The 22,106-nt window shown below is 41.1% G+C and overlaps 2 protein-coding genes across 3 annotated transcripts in view; one reads left to right on the top strand and one right to left on the bottom strand.

The window, feature by feature from the left end:
• Window positions 1-22,106, bottom strand: part of GDA (guanine deaminase) — a 114,035-nt gene that overhangs the window by 56,967 nt on the left and 34,962 nt on the right. Inside the window, exon 2 of one of the 2 annotated variants that reach the window (XM_050760914.1) lies at window positions 1,580-1,668. In XM_050760914.1, the coding sequence (XP_050616871.1) occupies window positions 1,580-1,668 (89 nt within the window). The remainder of the gene's footprint in view (window positions 1-1,579; window positions 1,669-22,106) is intronic. The other variant, XM_050760915.1, reaches the window with a different exon arrangement.
• LOC126937479 (alpha-ketoglutarate dehydrogenase component 4-like) lies at window positions 18,012-19,174 on the top strand. Its single transcript, XM_050760936.1, has one exon. It carries the CDS (start codon window positions 18,027-18,029, stop codon window positions 18,336-18,338), a length of 312 nt encoding a protein of 103 aa, XP_050616893.1. The 5' UTR covers window positions 18,012-18,026; the 3' UTR covers window positions 18,339-19,174.

Below are 22,106 nucleotides of genomic sequence, written 5' to 3'. Positions count from 1 at the left end.
AACATCACACACCGGGGCCTGTTGGGGGGTGGGGGGCAAGGGGAGGGAGAGCATTAGGACAAATATCTAATCCATGTGGGGCTTAAAACCTAGATGAAGGGTTGATAGGTGCAGCAAACCACCATGACACATGTATACCTATGTAACAAACCTGCACATTCTGCACATGTCTCCCAGAACTTAAAGTAAAATAAATATCAAATAAAATAAAATAAAAATTATAATCAAAAAAAGTTTTCCCATTTCCATAAAACATATCAAGCAGGCTATGAGGAAACTGAGTTTTTTTGTTTGTTTGTTTTTTGTTTTTTGACAGAGTCTTGTTCTTTCATCCAGGCTAGAGTGAAGTGGAGTGATCTCGGCTCACTGCAACCTCTGCCCCCTGGCTTCAAGAGATTCTCCTGCCTCAGCCACCCGAGTAGCTGGGATTACAGGTGCCACATGCGCCACCAGGCTAATTTTTGTATTTTTAGTAGAGATGGGGTTTCACCATGTTAGCCAAGCTGGTCTTGAACTCCTGATCTCAGGTGAGCCACCTGCCTTGGCCTCTCAAAGTGCTAGGATTATACGTGTGAGCCACCATGCCTGGCCCAATCATTTCTTTAAAAACTGTATAACATATATTAAATATATGTTATATATAAAATACATGTTATATATAAAATATAACAAACATTAAAAACCACTAAAAGTAGTTGAAATATAATATCACAGCTCAAGTGGGCTTCTGAACTTCCCTAACCAATTGATTCTCAAATTTTCTTTTCTCCCTACTTCTTTTGTTTTTTTCTGTTTTTTTTTTTTTTTTTTTTTTTTTTTGGAAACAGAGTCTCGCTCTGTTGCCCAGGCTGGAGTGCAGTAGCGTAATCTCGGCTCACTGCAACCTCTGCCTCCCGGCTCACTGCAAGCTCCGCCTCCCAGGTTCACGTCATTCTCCTGCCTCAGCCTCCGGAGTAGCTGGAACTACAGGTGCCCACCACCACACCCGGCTAATTTTTTGTATTTTTCGGTAGAGACGGGGTTTCACCGTGTTATAGCCAGGATGGTCTCGATCTCCTGACCTCGTGATCTGCCTTTTTCGGCCTTCCAAAGTGCTGGGATTACAGGTGTGAGCCACCACGCCTGCCTCCTCCCTACTTCTTAATAGTTAACCTCTATCATACCCACCCCACCTTGTTTCCTTCCTTTATAGAAGCTATCACAATCTACCATGGTCATGCTCAGGTATCTGTTTGCTTGTTTACTGTCTTTGTCCCCCATGGACTGTAAACCCTGTGAGGACAAGGACTTTGAAGATCTTTTTCACCTCCAGACCCTAGGTACTGCACATAGCATGCTCAACAAATATATGCTGAAGAAATTGATGAACCATGGCAGCCTCTAGCTCTCTTAAGTTTCCATCCTTCAGCTTACTGTTTACCTTTTCCTTCCCATCTCCTCCTTTAACAAATAATTAATGAAAAATAATTATTTTTAAATTAATATTATTTTTTTAAAGTCTCTCTGTCTCTCAAGGCAGGTTTTCTATAATTTAAGCTTATTAGTGGCACCCAGTAAAAGGGAAGAAGTAACAACTTACTGGTGGCTCAGTTCTCTTATTTCACATGGCTTGAAGCACCATTCTTGGGCCAGTTTTTCTTGTTGAGATGCTTCTTCTAAAAACACTATCTTTAAAAGACAGAAAGAAAAGAAAAGAAACACATATTAGTGAGTCATAGTCATTTGTTTTTATTAAATATGTAAATCTTCTTAAAAGAGACTATACTATAGCCGAGTTAAAAGGTATTTGAGACCAAATGGAATTGAGTTTAGAGGCAAAAAAAAAAAAAAAGACAAGGGTTTGCTTTTGGTCATCCAAAGACAAGCTGTGTGTGATTTCTCCTTTTCTGCCATAATATTGATGTAAGTGAGACTTCAAAAATTCTCAGTTGAAGATACAAGGTATTAAAAGTGGCTAATTGGAGAGGCGGAGCAGGATGGCAGAATAGAAGGCTTCACCAATCACCCCATGCAAGGACACCAATTTAACAAGTATTTATATTAAAATACCTTCATAAGAACTACAAATCAGGTGAGCAGTCATGGTACCTGGTTTTAACTTCGTCTCGCTGAAAGAGGCACTGATGAGATACAAAAGCCAGCCTTGAATTGCATATGCCACCCCTTCCCTACCCGCCAGGTCGTTGTGGTGTGGTATGGAGAGCATTTATGGGCGCTGATGGAAGGAGAGCACAGCAATTATAAGCCACTGAACTGAGTGCTGTTCTGTTACGGCAGAAAAGAAAACTGGACCAAACTTAGCTGATGTCTGCCCACAGAGGGAGTATTCAAACCAGCCCTGGCCAGAGGAGAATTGCTGATCCCAGCAGTTGGGACTTGAGTTTCCACAAGCCTAGCCACAGACCACAGCAGGCTAAAGTGCCCAGGGGCCCTAATAAACTTAAAAGGCAGTCTAGGCCACAAGGACTGCAACTTTTATGTGAGTCCTAGTGTTGAACTGGGCCCAGAGACAACAGACTGGGCAGGGGGGAACACAACCTCCAGAGACACAAATTGGGGTGGCTGCAGGAGGGGTGGCTCCCCTCCCCTAACTCCAGGCCACACAGCTCATGGCTCCAAAAGAGACTCCTTCCTTCCACTCAAGGAGAGGAGAGGGAAGAGTGGGGAGGATTTTTTCTTGCATCTTGGATACCGGGTCAGCCACAGCAGTATAGGGCACCTGTCAGGGGTGTGAGGCTGTCTTTCCAGGCCCTAACTCCTTGACAGCATTTCTAGACGTACTTTGGGTCAAAAGGGAACCTGACGCCTTGAAGGAAAGGACTCAGTCCTAGTAGGATTCGTCACCTGCTAACTGAAGAGCCCTCGGGCCCTGAATAACCAGCAGCAATACCCAGGTACTATGTTGAGGGTCTTGGGTGAAACTCAGCACATTCCCAGCTGTGGTGGCTATGGGGCAAGACTCCTTCTGCTTGAGGAAAGCAGAGGGTAAACGGAACTTTGTCTTGCACTTTAAATACCAGCTCGGCCACAGAAGAATAAAACATCAAGCAGGCTCCTGGGGTCCCCAATTCCAGAACTTGGCTCCTGTACAGCATTTATGGATCTGCCCTGGTCCAGAGGGAAGCCCACTGCTCTGAAGAGTGAATCCCAGGCCAGGCAGAATTCACCACAAGTTGACTAAGAATCCTTGGGCTTTAAGGGAACATAGGCAGTAGTCTGGCAGTACTTCCCGTGGACCTGTGGTGGCAGTGGCCACAAGGTAAGGCTCCTCCACCTTTGAAAAGTGGAGGGAAGAATGCGAAGAACTGCTTCTTGTGGTTTGAGGGTCAGCTCAACCACAGTACAATAGAATACTAGGTGGCTTTCTAAGGCTTTTGACTCTAGTCACTAGCTCCCTGACGGCACCTCTAGAAATGTCAGGGGACTGGGGTGACTCATGATCCTAAAGGGAAGGATACAAGCCTGGTTGGCTTCACTTCGTGCTGACTGTAGAGCCCCAGAGCCTTGAGTGAACATAGACAGTAGCCAGGGAGTGATTACAGCAAGCCGTGGGCAACACCTAGTGCTGTGCTGGCTTCAAGTCTGACCCAGCACAGCATAGTGATTGTGGTCACAAGGGTGCTTGTGTCACTCTACCCCAAGCTTCAGGTGGTTAAGAACACAGAGAGAGACTGTTTGTTTGGGAGATAGCAAGGGAAGAGAACAAGAGTCTCTGCCTGGTAAACCAGACAATTCTTCCAGATCTTGTCCGAGAGAGACTGTTTGTTTGGGAGACAGCAAGGGAAGAGAACAAGAGTCTCTGCCTGGTAAACCAGAGAATTCTTCCAGATCTTGTCCAGGACCATCAAGGCACTACCTTTACAAGTCTGCAAGAACCACACTGTTACTGGGCTTGGGGTGCCCCCCAAAGCAGATATATCTTAGATCACAACACCATAGTCTTTTGAAATATCTGAAAAGCCTTCCTAAGAAAGATAGGTACAAGCAAGCCCAGACAGTGACAACTACAATAAATACCTAACTCTTCAATGCCCAGGCACAGACAAACATCTACAAGTATCAAGACATTCCCGGAAAAAAATGACCTTACCAAAAAACTAAATAAAGTACCAGGGACTAATCCAGAAGAGAGAAAGATATGTAACCTTTCAGAAAGAGACTTCAAAATACTTGTTTTGAGGAAGCTCAAAGAAATTCAAGATAACACAGAGAAATAATTCATAATTCTATCAGATGAATTTAACAAAGAGATTTAAATAATTAAAAAGAATCAAGCAGGCCGGGCGCGGTGGCTCAAGCCTGTAATCCCAGCACTTTGGGAGGCCGAGACGGGCGGATCACGAGGTCAGGAGATCGAGACTATCCTGGCTAACACGGTGAAACCCCGTCTCTACTAAAAAATACAAAAAACTAGCCGGGCGAGGTGGCGGGCGCCTGTAGTCCCAGCTACTCGGGAGGCTGAGGCAGGAGAATGGCGTGAACCCGGGAGGCGGAGCTTGCAGTGAGCTGAGATCGGGCCACTGCACTCCAGCCTGGGCGACAGAGCGAGACTCCGTCTCAAAAAAAAAAAAAAAAAAAAAAAAAAGAATCAAGCAAAAATTCTGAAGCTGAAAAATGCAATTGGCATAATGAAGACTGCATCAGACTATTGTTGTTGTTGTTGTTTTGAGAAGGAGTCTTGCTCTGTCACCAGGCTAGAGGGCAGTGGCGCCATCTTGTGTCACTGCAACCTCCACCTCCTGGGTTCAAGCGATTCTTGTGCCTCAGCCTCCCAAGTAGCTGAGATTACAGGCATGCACCACCACACCCAGCTAATTTTTGTATTTTTAGTAGAGACAGGGTTTCACAATGTTGGCCAGGATGGTCTTGATCTCCTGACCTCGTGATCCACCCGCCTTGGCTTCCCAAAGTGCTGGGATTACAGGTGTAAGGCACTGTGCCCAGCCCAGAGTATTTTGATAGCAGAATCGATCAAGCAGAAGAAAAAATTCATGAGCTTGAAAATAGGCTATTTGAAGCCAGGCACGGTGGCTCATGCCTATAATCTCAGCACTTTGGGAGGCCAAGGCAGGTGAATCACAAGGTCAGGAGTTCAAGACCAGCCTGGCCAAGATGGTGAAACCCCATCTCTACTAAAACTACAAAAATTAGCTGGGCATGGTGGCGGGCGCCTGTAATCCCAGCTACTCGGGAGGCTGAGGCAGAGAACTGCTTGAACCTGGGAGGCAGAGTTTGCAGTGAGCCAAGATTGCGCCACTGCACTCCAGCCTGGGTGGGAAAAAAAAGGCTATTTGAAAATACACAGTCAGAGGAGACAAAAATAAAAGAATAAAAAACAATGAAGTAAGCCTGTAGGATCTAAAAATCCACAAATTCAGTAACTCTTAGATTTGCCTCTAAAGAGGAGGCAGGAAAAGAGATAGGGATGGAAAGTTTATTCAAACGGATAATAAACAACATTCCAAACCTAGAGAAAGATACCAATATCCAAGTACAAGAAGGTATAGAATACCAAGCACATTTAATCAAAAGAAGAGTACCTCAAGGCATTTAATAAACTCTCAAAGATCAAGGATAAAGAAAGAATCCTAAAAGCAGCAAGAGAAAAGAAGTATGGCCAGGCACAGTGGCTCATGCCTTTAATCCCAGCACTTTGGGAGGCCGAGGTGGGTGGATCACCTGAGGTCAGGAGTTCAAGGCCAGCCTGGTCAACATAGTGAAACCCCATCTCTACTAAAAAATACAAAAAATTAGCCAGGCATGGTGGTGGACACCTGTAATCCCAGCTATTGGGGAGGCTGAGGCAGGAGAATCACTTGAACCCAGGAGGTGGAGGTTGCAGTGTGCCAAGATCATGCCATCGCACTCCAGCCTGGGCAACAAGAGTGAAACTCCATCTCAAAAAGAGAAAAAAAAAGAAAAAGAAAAAAGAAGCAAATAACATATAATGGAACTCCAATACATCGGGCAGCAGGTTTTTCCATGGGAAGCTTACAGACCATGAAAGAGTGGCATGACATATTTAAAGTGCTGAAGGAATATAAAATATTAAAATAATATCAAAAAATCCTTTTATCCTAGAATAGTTTATCTGGCAAAAATATCCATCAAACATGAAGGAGAAATAAAGACTTTCCCAGACAAACAAAAGCTGAGGAATTTTATCAACACTAGACCTGTCCTATAAAAAATACTAAAGGGAGTACCTCAATCAGAAAGAAAAGGATGTTAATGAGTAATAAGTAATCACATGAACGTATAAAACTCACTGGTACTAGTAAGTAGGCAGAAAAGCACAAATATTGTAACACTGTAACCGTGGTGCATACTACTCTTATCCTAAGTAGAAAGAATATATGATGAACCAATCAAAAATAATAACTGCAGCAACTTTTCAAAACATGGACAGAACAATAAGATATAAATAGAAATAACAAAAAGTTTAAAAAGGGAAGGGTGGTAAAGTTCAGGTGTAGAGTTTTTATTAGTTTTCTTTGATTTGTTTTTTTGTTTGTTCATGCAAACAGTAGTAAGTTGTTACCAGCTTAAAATAATAGGTTATACGATAGATACAAAAAGATATAAAAAGATAGATATATGATAGATGATAAATAGCAAGAAACTGAATCACATCACCAGAGAAAATCACCTTCACTAAAGGAAGACAGGAAGAAGGAAAAGAAGACCACAAAACCAGGAAACAACAAAATGGAAGGACTAAGTCATTATTTACCAATAATAAGTTTGAATGACAGGACTAAGTCTTTACTTATCAATAATAGCATTTAGTCCATTTACATTCGATAAAAACATTATTACATTTGATAATAACATTGAATGTAAATGTACTAAACTCTTCAATCAAAAGACACAGAATAGCTGAATGGATTTAAACACACACACACAAGACTGAATGATCTGTTGTCTACAAAAATCACATTTTATCTATAAAGACACAAATAGACTGAAAATAAAGGGATGGAAAAAGATACTCCACGCCAATGGAAACCAAAAAAGAGCAGGAGTAGCTATATTTCTATCAGGCAAAATGGATTTCAAGACAAAAACTATAAGAAGAGACACAGAAGGTCACTATATAATGATAAAGAAATCAATTCAGCGAGAGGACATAACAATTTTAAAAATATATGCACCCAACACTGGAGTACCTAGATATATGGAGCAAATACTATTAGAGCTAAAGAGAGAGATAGGCCCAATAAAATAATAGCTGGACACTTCAGCACCTCACTTTCAACATGGGAGAGATCTTCCAGCAAGGAAATCAACAAAGGAACATCAGACTTAATCTGCACTATAGATCAAATGTATCTAATAGATATTGATAGAACACTTCATCCAATGGCGGCAGAATATACATTCTTTTCCTCAGCACATGAATCATTCTCAAGGATAGACCATATGTTAGGTCAAAGAACAAGTCTTAAAACACCCAAAAAATTGAAATGATATCAAGCAACTCTGACCACAATGAAATAAATAACGAGAACGTCTGAAAAGTATACAGACACACGGAAATTAGATAACATGCTCCTGAATAACCAGTGGGTCAATGAAGAAATTAAGAAGGAAATTGAGAAATTCATTGAAACAAATGATAATGGAAACATAACATACCAAAATCTATGGGATACAGCAAAAGCAGTACTAATAGGGAAGTTTATAGCTCTAAGTGCCTACACCAAAAAAAGAGAGAGAAACTTCAAATCAGTAATCTACAATGCATCTTAAAGAACTAGAAAAGCAAGAACAAACCACACCCAAAATCAGCAAAAGAAATAATAAAGATCAGAGCAGAAATAAATGAATTTCAAATGAAGAAAACAATATTAAAAAATCAGTGAAACAAAAAGTTGGTTTTTTGAATAAACAAAATTGGCAAACCGTTAGCTAGACTAGGTAAAACAGAGAGATGATCTGGCCAGGTGCAATGGCTCACACCTGTAATCCCAGCACTTACAGAGGCCAAGGCGGGGGATGGGGAGGCAGATCACGAGGTCAGGAGTTTGAGACTAGCCTGGCCAAAATAGTGACACCCTGTCTCTACTAAAAAATTAGCCAGGCGTGGTGGCAGGCACCTGTAATCCCAGCTACTCGGTAGGCTGAGACAGGAGAATAGCTTGAACTCCAGAGGCAGAGATTGCACTGAGCCAAGATCGCACCACTGCACTCCAGCCTGGGTGACAGTGCGAGACTCTGTCTCAAAAAAAAAAAAAAAAGAGAGAGAGAGAGATGATCCAAATAAAATGAGAGATGAAAAAGGTGACATTATAACTGATACTGCAGAAATTCAAAGGGTCATTAGTGTCTACTATGAGCAACTATATACCAACGAATTGGAAAATCTAGAAGAAAGGACAAATTCCTAGACACATACAACCTACCAAGATTGAACCAGGAAGAAATCCAAAACCTGAACAGACCAATAATAAGTAAAGAGATCAAAGCTGCAGTAAAATGTCTCCCTGTAGCGGAGCTTGCAGTGAACTGAGACCGCGCCACTGCACTCCAGCCTGGGCAACAGAGCGAGACTCCATCTCAAAAAAAAAAAAAAAGTCTCCTTGTAAAGGAAAGCCTGAGACCCAATGACTTCACTGCCGAATTCTACCAAACATTTAAGAAAGAACTAACACTGATTCTATTCAAACTATTCTGAAAAATAGGGAAGAAGGGAGCACGTCCAAACTCATTCTATGAAGCCTGTTTTATCCTGATACCAATACCAGACAAAGACACATCAAAAAAAGAAAACTGGCTGGGCGTGGTGGCTCACGCCTGCAATCCCAGCACTATGGGAGGCCGAGGCAGGCGGATCACAAGGTCAGGAGATTGAGACCATCCTGGCTAACACGGTGAAACCCCGTCTCTACTGAAAATACAAAAAATTAGCCGGGCGAGGTGGCGGGCACCTGTGGTCCCAGCTACTCCGGAGGCTGAGGCAGGAGAATGGCGTGAATCCGGGAGGCGGAGCTTGCAGTGAGCTGAGATGGCGCCACTGCACCCCAGCCTGGGCGACACAGCAAGACTCCGTCTCAAAAAAAAAGTACCTTCAACAAATGGTGCTGGGAAAACCGGATGTTCATATGCATAAAAATGAAACTAGACCCCTATCTCTCACCATATACAAAAATCAAATCAAAATGGAATAAAGACTTAAATCTAAGACCTCCGACTATGAAACTACTATGAGAAAACATTGGGGAACTCTCCAGGACATTGGTTTGGGCAAAAATTTCCTATATAATACCTCACACGCACAGGCAACCAAACCAAAAATGGGCAAATGGGATCACATCAAGTTAAAAAGCTTCTGCACAGCAAAGGAAACAATCAACAAAATGAAAAGATATCCAGAACATGAGAAAATATTTGCAAACTACCCATCTGGCAAGGAATTAATAACCAGAATATATAAGGAGCTCAAACAACTCTATCGGAAAAAAACTAATAATCTAATCAAAAAATGGGCAAAATATCTGAATAGACATTTTTCAAAAGAAGACATACAAATGGCAAACAAGCATATAAAAAGGTGCTCAACATCACTGATCAGCAGCAAAATGTAAATCAAAACTACAATGAGATATTATCTCATCCCAGTTAAAATGGCTTATATCTAAGACAGGCAATAATAAATGCTGGTGAGGATGTGGAGAAATGCAAACCCTCATACACTGTTGGTGGAAATGCAAGTTAGTAAAACCACCATGAAGTTTGGAGGTTCCTCAAAAAACTAGGAATAGAACTACCATATGATCCAGAAATCCTATTGCTGGGTATATACCCAAAAGAATGCATATCAATATATGGAAGACATATCTGCACTCCCTTTATTGTAGCACTATTCACAATAACTAAGATTTGGTAGCAACCTAAGTATCCATCAACAGATGAATAGATAAATAAAATGTGGTATGTATACACAATAGAGTACTATTCAGCCATAAAAAAGAATGAGATCCTATCATTTGCAACCATATGGATGGAACTGGAGATCATGCAGTAAAATAAGCCAGGTACAGAAAGACAAACATCACATGTTCTCACTTATTTGTAGAATCTAAAAATCAAAACAACTGAAATCATGGACATAGAGAGTAGAGGGATGGTTACCCGAGGCTGAAAGGGGTAATTGGAGCAGGGATGGGGGAATGGTTAATGGATACAAAAGAGAAAAATATAAAGAATGAATAAGACCTACTATTTGATAGCACAACAGGATGACTGTAGTCAATAATAACTTAATTGTACATTTAAAAATAACTAAAAGAATAGAACTGTATTGTTTGTAACACAAAGGATAAATGCTTGAGGGGACAGATACCCCATTCTCCACAATGTGATTATTATGCATTGTGTGTCTTTATCAAAACATTTCATGTACTCTATAAATATATACAGCTACTATGTACCCACAAAATTAGAAATAATTTTTTGGGTTTTTTTTTTTTTTTTTTTTTTTTTTTTTTGAGATGGAGTCTTGCTCTGTCACCCGGGCTGAAGTGCAGTGGCACAATATCAGCTCACTGCAACCTCTGCCTCCTGGGTTTAAGCAATTCTACAGACTCAGCCTCCCAAGTAGCTGGGATTACAGGCATCCGCCACTATGCCCAGCTAATTTTTTTTTTTGTATTTTTAGTAGAGATGGGGTTTCACCATGTTGGCCAGGCTGGTTTCAAACTTCTGATCTCCAATAACCTGCCCACTTTGGCCTCCCAAAGTGCTGGGATTACAGGCATGAGCCACTGCACCCGGCCAGAAATAAAATTTTTTAACTGGTTAACTGGCATCTATTTCTCATCTACCTCTGATGATTAAATGAAACAATTATTTATAGAACTTATAACTTATCTCAGATGATTAGTAGATTTTTTGTTAAGCTGTTATGGGAAACCCAAGAGTGCAACCGTAGTGGTATCATGGAGCAATTTAACACTAAATATAACTACATGTAATAAATGCCTGACAACTGAGTCTTAGTATAAACGCTGTTGATTTTCTGACACTAGACATCTGCGATACATACGTATTTTTCAAGCACCATGTGTAACAGACACTATAATGAGATAAACAAAAGAGTGACTTCTCAAGTTAGGCTTATGAAGTGTGACGCCCACAGAGAACAGGGAAGCAACCGTGGCTGGGTCTCTTAATCTTTCTTCGCTCAGTTTTCCCATCTGCAAATTGGGGGTAACTCCAGCACACATTTCACAGAACTATCGTTGAGGACTAGCTATGATAATTCTGGCAAAAAAGTTAGCATATCCCCGGAACATGTTAAACGCTAAATAAACTATTATTGATTCTTTTTTTTAGTGAAGTGTGATTGCTTTCTCTAGAAAAGTAGATTGCAGAGCAAGAAAGGACAGGAAACAACAAAATTTATATGCAGGAAATAATCCTGTTTTATCATTAAATGTAGTATTATGAGAAAAAATATCCTATGGAACATGAAATACTGAAAAACGGGAAGTTTTCCCAAACCAGAAGAAAAAATGAAAGTATAATTCTCACGATTAAGGAAAAGTAATTTGTTGATTCTAAAAATATATTAGAATCAATAAATGTTAGAAGAATCATAAACATCAAAGCAGATATGCAATTAACCAAAAAACATAAAAACAGAATTTATCAATGCATCTCAAAGCTGATTTACTGTAAACTATAAATAAGTAAAGCACTATACTCACACATTTGAAAATATATTTGAAAGAAAGATTTTTTTTTGAGACAGAGTCTGGCTCTGTCGCCCAGACTGGAGTGCAATAGCGTGATCTTGGCTCACTGCAAGCTCCGCCTCCTGGGCTCATGCCATTTTCCTGCCTCAGCCTCCCAGGTAGCTGGGATTACAGGTGCCTGCCACCACGCCAGCCTAATTTTTTGTATTTTTAGTAGAGATGGGGTTTCACCGTATTAGCCAGGATGGTCTCCATCTCCTGACCTTGTGATCCGCTCACCTTGGCCTCCCAAAGTGCTGGGATTACAGGCGTGAGCCACCACGCCCAGCTTTTTTTTTTTTTTTTGAGGCAGAGTTTTGCTCTGTCACCCAGGGAGGAGTGCAATGGTGCAATCACGGCTCGCTGCAACCTGTGCCTTCCAGGTTCAAGTGATTCTTGTGCCTCAGCCTCCCGAGTAACTGAGATTACAGGCCTGTGCCACCATGCCTGGCTAATTTTTGTATTTTTAGTAGAGATGGGGTTTCACCATGTTGGCCAGGCTGGTCTCAAACTCTTGACCTCAAGTGATCTGCCTGCCTCAGCCTCCCACTGCTGGGATTACAGGTGTGAACCACTGCGCCTGGCTTTCAAAAAACAAAAATTTTTGAGGAAAATATAAATGATAGAAGTTTATTCTGGAGAGAAAGAAAAATTCAATGAACCAGTAACTTTAGAAGAAATTAAGAAAGTTTCATTAACCCTTTAGGAAAACTCATGGTTCAGAACAGTGCCATCTAATAGAAATACAATGTCTATCGTCCAGGCGTGGTGACTCATGCCTGTAATCCTAGCACTTTAGAAGGCCAAGGCAGGTGGATCACAAGGTCAGGAATTCAAGACCAGCCTGGCGACGATGGTGAAACCCTGTCTCTGCAAAAAAAAATTAGCCAGGTGTGGTGGCAGGCACCTGTAATCCCAGCTACTTGGGAGGCTGAGGCAGAAGAATTGCTTGAACCTGGGAGGCGGAGGTTGCAGTGAGCCGAGATTGCGCCACTGCACTCCAGCCTGGGCAACAAGAGTGAAACTCTGTCTCAAAACAAATAAATAAATAAAAATAAGATAATAATTCAGCACGTCTGCAGTATGTAAGTCTTCATTATTCCAACCAAGTGAGACACATCTATCAACTTATACCAGATGTTTAGTAGTTAGGCAAGAGTCCAGCTCTTCAAAGACTGTTGGACTAAAACTACCTGTTTCCTTTCTGTTTTCTTCAGTCAATACCCAAACTGGAACTCACACCAAGAATCTTAATTTGCACCAGTATCTTCATAAAGCTCTGTACATCCATATCGCTGAACAAATCCCTACCACTGCTCACTTACCACAACCCTTCACAATGACCTCTTGCTACTGCCCCTCCATAAGCAACAAACTCCCTTTTGTCTTCAATATCTGCTCTGAGTTCCTCCCTCTTAATAACTGGGGCTCTCCCCTGGGCACATGGCTTCCACTACACTTCTGAAATGGTGGATACTCATGCATCTGGATAAGTCAGTGAGTCAGTACTCCATGTCCCTCATGGCCATTTCCAAACTGTTTTCCTCTAGCTTCTTCTAAACAAACAAATCTGATTCTTTGAGACTCTCCTCTTTCAGTTTCAACATCCTTCCTCTCTCTTTGGAGTTTTCCTTCACCAATCTTTGCCTTGTTCTTCAGATTTGTTAATGCCTACTGTCTCTCTCCACTCCAAGCCCTGCCTCCATTCCTATGATTTCAACTCTTCTGAAGATCAGGGACACCTATTTCTGTGAACACATCATCAGTGATCTGTTCTACTTTGCTTCAGCCACAAAACCCATGACTAGATCTTGGACAGGTTCGTGACTCATAATTGCTCCAACTCCAAAACCACTGAATCACACATCTGACAACACTTTGCTGTTTCCTGTTTGCCACTTCAATGACTACAACCAATCTTGCACCTTAAAGAGCCTTCTCTTTACTTTCTCCCTGTACTGTTGCCCAGTCCACCAGCCATCTTCTTCCTCCATTTTCCTTGTCGAGGTTAGATCCCACCATCTATTATTTCATATTTCCATTATCTTTCACTTAACATCCAGCTGGTAAAAGTAACTGAACTCTACTTTCCCTTTTTCTGGGCTGCACCCGAGTAGCCAAGCAGTACTGGAACAAGGCACGCAGAGCAGTAGATGGAATAGCCATAGTCACCAAGCTCAAATATGCCCCTACCAAGGCTTCTGCCTGGCACCCTATGATATTTCTGTAGCATTGTGGTCTTTAGCTGTCAATAAAATGATAGAAGAGCTCATTACCTATCAATTAACAGATCATTAAAGACATTTCTGATGATAGATTAATATGTAATTTTTATCACATAACAAGTTCAAAGAATTGAGTGCTATTGCTACAATAAAACTTTTTCCATTCCCATCTACTTGATTTATGTTAAAATTATTCCTAAAACTCACATCTTATTACAAAAATGGAAAGAAAGAAAAAATTGATGCTGCCGTTTATTTCATTCTACCAGCAAGTCACATAGATATATTATCAAACTGGAGGAAAAAAACTTTATTTTACACTTAACAAATTACTTTAAAAATTTGTAATACAATTTTTTAAAATTTCCCTATATTTCCAGGCCATTGTAAATGTGTAAATCTATGTACAGACACTTTACTGCAATGCTTGATCAATAGAAGACCTTCAAGTGTAAAAACATATTGCATTAGTAAAAACTCTATGAGGGAAGTAGAATAGAATTAGTAATTCAAGAAGAAAAAGGGATTACAGTTGACCCAACTAATGCAGGGGTTAGGAGTGCCATAGTCTAAAATAAGCAATAACTTTTGATTTCCCAGAAACTTAACTACTAATAGCCTACTGTTGGCCAAAAGACTTACCAATAACACAATCAACATAATCAACAAAGTTAATTAACACATATTTTCTATATTAATATATTATATACTGTATTATTCGCTAAAGTAAGCTAGAGAAAAGAAAGCATGATGGGGTGTGGTGGCTCACGGCTATAATCCCAGCATTTTGGGAGGCTGAGGTGGGCGGGATGCTTGAGGTGGGGAATTCGAGACCGGCCTAGACAACATGGTGAAACCCTGTCTCTGGCTAATACAAAATTAGTCAGGCGTGATGGCAGGTGCCTGTAGTCCCAGGTACTCGGGAGGCTGAGGGAGGCGGAGGTTGCAGTGAGCCGAGATCATGCCACTGCACTCCAGCCTGCGCAACAGAGCAGAGTCTCCGTCTCAAACAAACAAACAACAACAACAAAAACAAACAAAAAACAACAACAAAAAAGGAAAGAAAACATTAACAACCTACTCTCACAATAACTAACCCACTCGCTTCATAATGGCATTAATCCATTCACTAGAGCTTCATCCTTATGACCCAGTCACTTTTTAAAAGCCCTATCTCTTAATACTGTTATAATGGCAATTAAATATTAACATGAATTTCAGAGAAAACAAACATCCAAACCATAGCATTCTGCCCCTGGCCCCACAAAACTCATATCCTTTTCACGTACAAAATATATTTGTTTCTTTTTTCTTTTTTTCCTTTTTTTTTTTTTTTTTGAGATGGGATCTGACTCTGTCACCCAGGCTAGAGTACAATGGCATGATCTCGGCTCACTGCAACTTCCACCTTACAGGCTCAAGTGATCCTCCCACCTAAGTCTCCGGAGTAGCTGGGACCACAGGTATGTGCCACCATGCCTGGCTAATTTTTATATTTTTGGTAAAGAAGGGGTTTCACCACGTTGCCCAGGCTGGTATCGAACTCCTGAGCTCAATTGATCTGCCTGCCTTGGCTTCCCAAAGCATTAGAATTACAGGTGTAAGCCACTGCATCTGGCCTAAGATAGATTCATTTCATCCCAATGGTCCCAAAAGTCTTAAGTTGTTGCAGCATCAATTCAAAAGTCCAGAGTCTCAGGCCAGACGTGGTGGCTTACGCCTATAATCCCAGCACTTTGGGAGGCTGAGGCGGGAAGATCAATTGCACCCAGGAGTTTGAGACCAGCAGTATAGCAAGACCCCATCGCTACTAAAAAAATCGAAAAAATTAGCCAGGTATGGTGGTACATGCCTGTAATCCCAGCTATTCAGGAGGCTGAGGTGGGAGGATCACTTAAGCCTGGGAGGTCAAGGCTGCAGTGAGCTGTCATCACACCCCTGTAGTTCCAGCCTGTGTGACAGAGTGAGACCTGTCTCCAAAAAAAAAAAAAAAAAAAAAAAAAGTCTAGAGTTTCATCTATATCAGATGTGGGTGAGACACCACACCAGACAGGATTCATCCATAGGCATATTCCTACAGCTGTGAGCCAGTGAAATCAAGTAAGTTATCTGCTTCCAGAATACAACGGTGGGGCAAGCATAAGATTGACAGTCCCATTCCAAAAGGGAGAAATAGGCAAAAAGAAAAGAGTAACAGGCTCCAAATAAGTCCAAAACCCAATGGGAGAAAACACTTTAAGCCCTAAATTTAGAGAATAATCTTTGACTCCATTTTCTGCATCCTGGGCACACAGGTCTTAGGCAGTCCCACTCCTGCGGCTTTCCTAGGCCCAGCCCATGTTTCAGCTGTCACAGGTTGGGGTCTCCTGCCTGCTCCTCTCACAGGCTAGTAACATGCTAGTAACTCCACAATCCTGGAGTCTCAGTGGCAGTCCTGCTCCCAGGGTTCCACTAGGCATTACCCCAGTGAGGACTCTCTGTGGCAGCTCTGGCACTAACCCCAACCCCACATGTTTGTGCAGTATTGCCATAGTCGGGGCTCTCTGCAGTGGCTCTGCTTCTGTGACAAGTCTCTGCCTGGGGCTATTTGCAACACACTTTGAAATCTAGGTGGATGAAGCCATGCCCCCATAGATCTTGCATTCTGCATGCCTGCAAACTTAACACCACATGGATGCAACCAGGATTTGCCACTTGCATCTTCTGAAGTTGTGGCCTGAGTCACACATGGACCTGCTTGAGCCATGGTGGGAGCAGTGAAAGAGCACTGTGCTAGAATGCAGGAAGCAGAGATGTGAGGTGGGTCTGGGCACTGAGCCTGTGTAGGCTGCTCCTAGCCCATCCCCTCAAACTATTCTGCCCTCTTAGAGCTCTGGGCCTGTGATGAGCCGGGCAGCCTCAAAGATCTCTGAAATGCCTTCAGGGTCTATCTCCCATTGTATTGATGGTGGTTCCCTTCTGTCTGTGTTAATCTCCTCAGTAAATGGTCTCTTGGTTCCACACTAGAATGCTTTTTTTGTTGTTGTTTACATGGCCAGGCTGCAAATTTTCCAAATCTTTTCACATAGCTTCCTTTTTCATTATAAATTCCATCTTTAAATCATTCCTTTCCTCTAGCATCTTACTATAAGCGGTTAAAAGTAGCCATGTATCAGCCTGAATGCCTTGCTGCTTAAATATGTCTTCTGCTAGATATCCTATTTCATCACTTTTAAATTCCACCTTTCACAAAGCCCTCAGTTATAGACACATTTCAGCCAAGTTCTTTGCTACTTTATAACAAGGATGGCCTTTGCCCCAGTTTCCAATACCTTGTTCCTCAGTTCCATCTGAGACCTCATCAGGATGGCCTTTACTGTCCATACTTCTATCATCTGGTCACAACCACTTAGGTAATCCTTAAGAAGTTCAAAACTCTCCCCAGTCTCTCTTCTTCTGAGCCTTCACCAGAAGCACTCTCAATGCTCCATTTACAGCAATCTAGGCTTTTTATAGCCTGCTCCTCCAAATTCTTCCAGCCTTTACTCATTACCCAGTTCCAAAGCCACTTGCATATTTTCAGGTATCTATTACTCCAACAATGCAGGTCTTGGTACCAATTTTCTGTCCCAGTACATTTTCTCCTGCTACAACAGAATACCACAGAGATTGGTAATGTATAAAGAGCAAAATGGGTTTGGCTCACCGTTTTGGAGGCTAGGTATTCCAAGAGCATGGCACTAGCATCTAGCCAGAGTCATCGTACAGCAGAAAGGTGGAAGGGCAGGCAAGAGCATGTGAAAGAGGGAAGCACGCGAGGCCAGACTCGTTTTATAACAACTCGCTGTCAAAATAACCACTACCATGGTAACAAGATTAACCCATTTATGAGAGCTCTGTCCTCACAGCCTAATCACTTCTGAAAGGCCTCACCTCATAATACTATTAAAATGGCAACTGAAATCCCAGCACTTTGGGAGGCCGAGACGGGCGGATCACGAGGTCAGGAGATCGAGACCATCCTGGCGAACACCGTGAAACCCCGTCTCTACTAAAAAATACAAAAAACGCCCTTCTAGGGGTCATGATGGGCAGCAAGATGGCGTCTGCCAGTAGGGTCGTTCAGGTAGTCAAACCACACACTCCATTAATAAGGTTTCCTGACAGAAGAGACAATCCTAAACCCAATGTATCGGAAGCTTTGAGATCAGCAGGGCTACCATCTCACTCTTCTGTAATTTCACAACATTCTAAGGGAAGTAAATCACCAGATTTGTTGATGTATCAGGGTCCACCAGATACTGCAGAAATAATAAAAACATTACCTCAGAAATACAGAAGGAAACTTGTGTCTCAAGAAGAAATTGAATTTATCCAACTTGGAGGTCCTGAATAACCATGGTGGCTGCTGTTTGTCATCAGACAATAGAATTGTCTTTACAATAAAGGACTTCCAAAATGACAGATGAGAAACTGTATATTAAACACCTTTAATAAATACTATGAAAAAAATGAAATATAGAAAATTTAGATGGACACTTGTATTTCCTAATTTATGTATCTTGGTCAGCTTCTCCACAAGCTTACCTAATTATTTATACACTTTATACTTATTAAAGTATACATTTTTAAATGTTAGCCTATTAATTTACTCTTGATTATCAAACATTACCAGTGTTGAACTATTAAAAGCACATAATGTATAGTAAACTATCATAGGATTCTTATAATTTCACTTTTCTTTCTGTTTAGACATGGAAAAATTTATCAGTCAGAATTGCTGTTTTAGGTACATGATTTTCCTGAAATTGGGTGAGGATCAGTGAAATAATGACTCTATTACTTGTTCTTAATTCTCTGTTCTCTAATGTTTTTTCATTCACAAGTTTACTGGAGTATAACTGGCTTAGTAAGTGTGTCCTACTCTGAATGATAAAAATATAGTCAAGCTAAAATAGGTGACTATACTATTAAGATAGAGGAGATCATACAAAAGGTTCCAAGAAAGTCAGAGTATAAAATGGAAAATAAGAGACCAAAATGAATATAGCATAGGAATAAAGATTTCACTAGAAATTGCAACTTATTATGTTTCAGAGGTTGTAAGGAAGTCTTGTTCTTTGGTTTATTTTACTGTTTTGTGATCTTGTATGCAAATCCTGATAACCATTAACTTTCTCAAACTTAATGTCTCAAAGCCTCATAAAATCAACATAAATATTTACTTATTAAGCAGTTTATGAAACTTGAATGGGGCCCCTCCTGTGCCAAGGGTATGTGTATTATGAAGTAAAACCTCACAAAGCTAAATAAATTCTCTTCCATACCTTTAAAAAAAAAAAAATACAAAAAACTAGCCGGGCGAGGTGGCGGGCGCCTGTAGTCCCAGCTACTCGGGAGGCTGAGGCAGGAGAATGGCGTAAACCCGGGAGGCGGAGCTTGCAGTGAGCTGAGATCCGGCCACTGCACTCCAGCCCGGGCTACAGAGCGAGACTCCGTCTCAAAAAAAAAAAAAAAAAAAAAAAAATGGCAACTGAGTTTCAACGTGAGTTTCTGAGAGGACAAACATTCCAACCACAGCAGGTGTCTAAATAATGACAGTGGTTATCTCTTTAGGAAAGAAGTTGAGAGTGACTCCACTTTCATCTTTACTCCTTTTAGATACAAAGTTGTTAATAATAAATGTCTTATTCTAGCCAATATAATACAAATATGCATTAAATGTATATGAAAATGCAAAGTATGAAAAATAGAAATATATATGCATAGTCTCTACTCACGGAGCTTAAGGATGAGGAGCTAAGACAGGCAGAGGTAAAAAATGAATGAGGCGTGAGACGGGAGGATGAGGAAGCGCAATGGCCCTATGGGTTCCAATGGAGAGATAGTAAGTGTGATCAGTGAAGATTTCAAAGAAAAGGAAGAACTTGGACAGTGACTGGTAGGATTTGGTACTTGGTAAGTATCCAGGGTTGAAGGAAAAGGGATGGAAGGGGTAACAACAGGAGCAGAGGCAAAGAGGCAAAAAGCTACAAGATGTGAAATAGACAGGAGAACTCTGAAAATAATGTGGAAGCACTGGGTTGGGGAAAACCTTAATTCACAAATCAAGTACTTAATAGATTTTTGTCTTGCTTTCATTGATGTTTTCACTCAGAAAATACTTCCTGAGTGCTTCTTGTATGCTCAGGATTATTCCAGAGATTGGGAACAATAAATTGATAAAGATACACTGCATAGTGCGTGTTATGGTGAAAATAAAGGGAGGTAAATAGACTAAAACATGGAGTGTGATGGTTTCTCTGAGGAGTGAAGTTTAAGCAGAGACTTGCATAAAAGGAGAGAGTGAACTACTTAGACATTTGGGGAAGAGCATTCCAGGCAGAGGGAATTTCTAGCAAGGACCCCAGAATGGGAGTGTGCTTGGCAGGTTCTGAAACACCAGGGAGGCTAGTGGGGGATACAGTACAAGGACTACAAGAAAGACTGATAGGAGATCAGATCAAGGCGGTAGCCAGGGATCAGCCCCAAGATTTATTCCCAGAAAATCTCTAAAAAAAATTTGGAAAGTAAATGTGGCAAAATTACAAAGTATGACTGATGCTTTCTTCATGGGGCTACTGCTTCTTCATCCCAAGGTTTCCTGGATTCATGCAGGAAACCTGCTCACTCATTCACCATCTAGTGGGTACCCACCATGGCCAATGGGCCTTCCCCTTCACAGGCCACACTCTAGGTGGGCTGTTAAGCATATACACAAGTCATTAAAAACCAAGTTTCACAAAATAATAAAGTCACGGATGGTCCCAGCTGGCAGGTACCTTCTCAACTGACCCCTTGTTTTCCAGATGAAATTGAATCCCTTCTGCTAAGCAAACAACTCCAAGTGCTTTATTACTTGAAACTGGGACTATTTAGGATGAGCAATAATGAGAATGTTGGGAATACTAAAGCCAAAAGCAGATGAGTAATGGCTGTCAACTAATGAAAAACACTGCTGCAAGATACAGGCTTCAAACACCAGATGGCAAATTTGGGTAAGAGGCTTGTTGCTATGGAACAAAGTAAACTGCTCTTTGAGCCACTGTGAAATAGCTCAGCCATCCAACAAAATAAAATAACATATTTCAAACCATTATACAAAATCCACTCTTACGTCACTGTGAGAGGAGATAAAACCAGATAAAAATATGACGTCTCAAAGATTTCTTGAAGTTTCTGAACAGAGACAAAAATTGCCATATTAGCTCAATTCATGTCAAACATATTAATGGAAAAGAGAGATGAAGTGAGATTGCCTTAAAATAAAAACCAAAGGGGGTGGGGGAAACCCTGTCGGACTAGTACAATGGGGTGAATAATGTTACAAAGACATCAGAGAATAGCATGAGGCATGAGGGACTTAGATCTTCAGATCCAATATTCTCATTTCATAAATAAAGAAACAAGCCAGGTTATTTTAATTGCCTAAGGTGCAGGGGAAGCCAGGAGTATCTCCTAAACGAGACATATCTTCCCAGAGATTCTTCCAAAAGTTTATGATTGCTTCTCTAATAGTATAAACTGTTGCGGGAAGTCAGGGACCCCAAACAGAGGGACCTGCTGAAGCCGTGACAGAAGAACATAAATTGTGAAGATTTTGTGGACATTTGTTAGTTCTCCAAGTTCATACTTTAATTATAATTTCTTACGCCTGTCTTTACTGCAGTCTCTGAACATAAATTGTGAAGATTTCATGGACATTTATCACTTCCCCAATCAATACTCATAATTTCCATGCCTGTCTTTACTTTAATCTCTTAATCCCGTCATCTTCATTAGCTGAGGATGTATGTTGCCTCAGGACCCTGTGATGATTGTGTTAACTGCACAAATTGTTCCTAAAGCACGTGTGTTTGAACAATATGAAATCTGGGCACCTTGAAAAAAGAATAGGATAACAGCGATGTTCAGGAAACAAGGGAGATAACCATTAAGTCTGACTTCCCGCAGCAATAAACCAAGGATCAGCACAGTTTTTCTAAAGGGTGAGACAGTAAATAGGTTAGGCTTTGTGGGCCATATTGTGTGTATTGTACTACTTAAATCTGTCACTGAATTGCAAAAACAACCATACACAATATAGTAGCAAATGGCTATGCCTATATTCCAATATAACTTTATC

This window comes from Macaca thibetana, chromosome 15, assembly GCF_024542745.1.
Source record: "Macaca thibetana thibetana isolate TM-01 chromosome 15, ASM2454274v1, whole genome shotgun sequence".
Classification (NCBI taxonomy): Eukaryota; Metazoa; Chordata; class Mammalia; order Primates; family Cercopithecidae; genus Macaca; species Macaca thibetana.
This window is presented reverse-complemented; position numbering and strand designations above follow the sequence as displayed.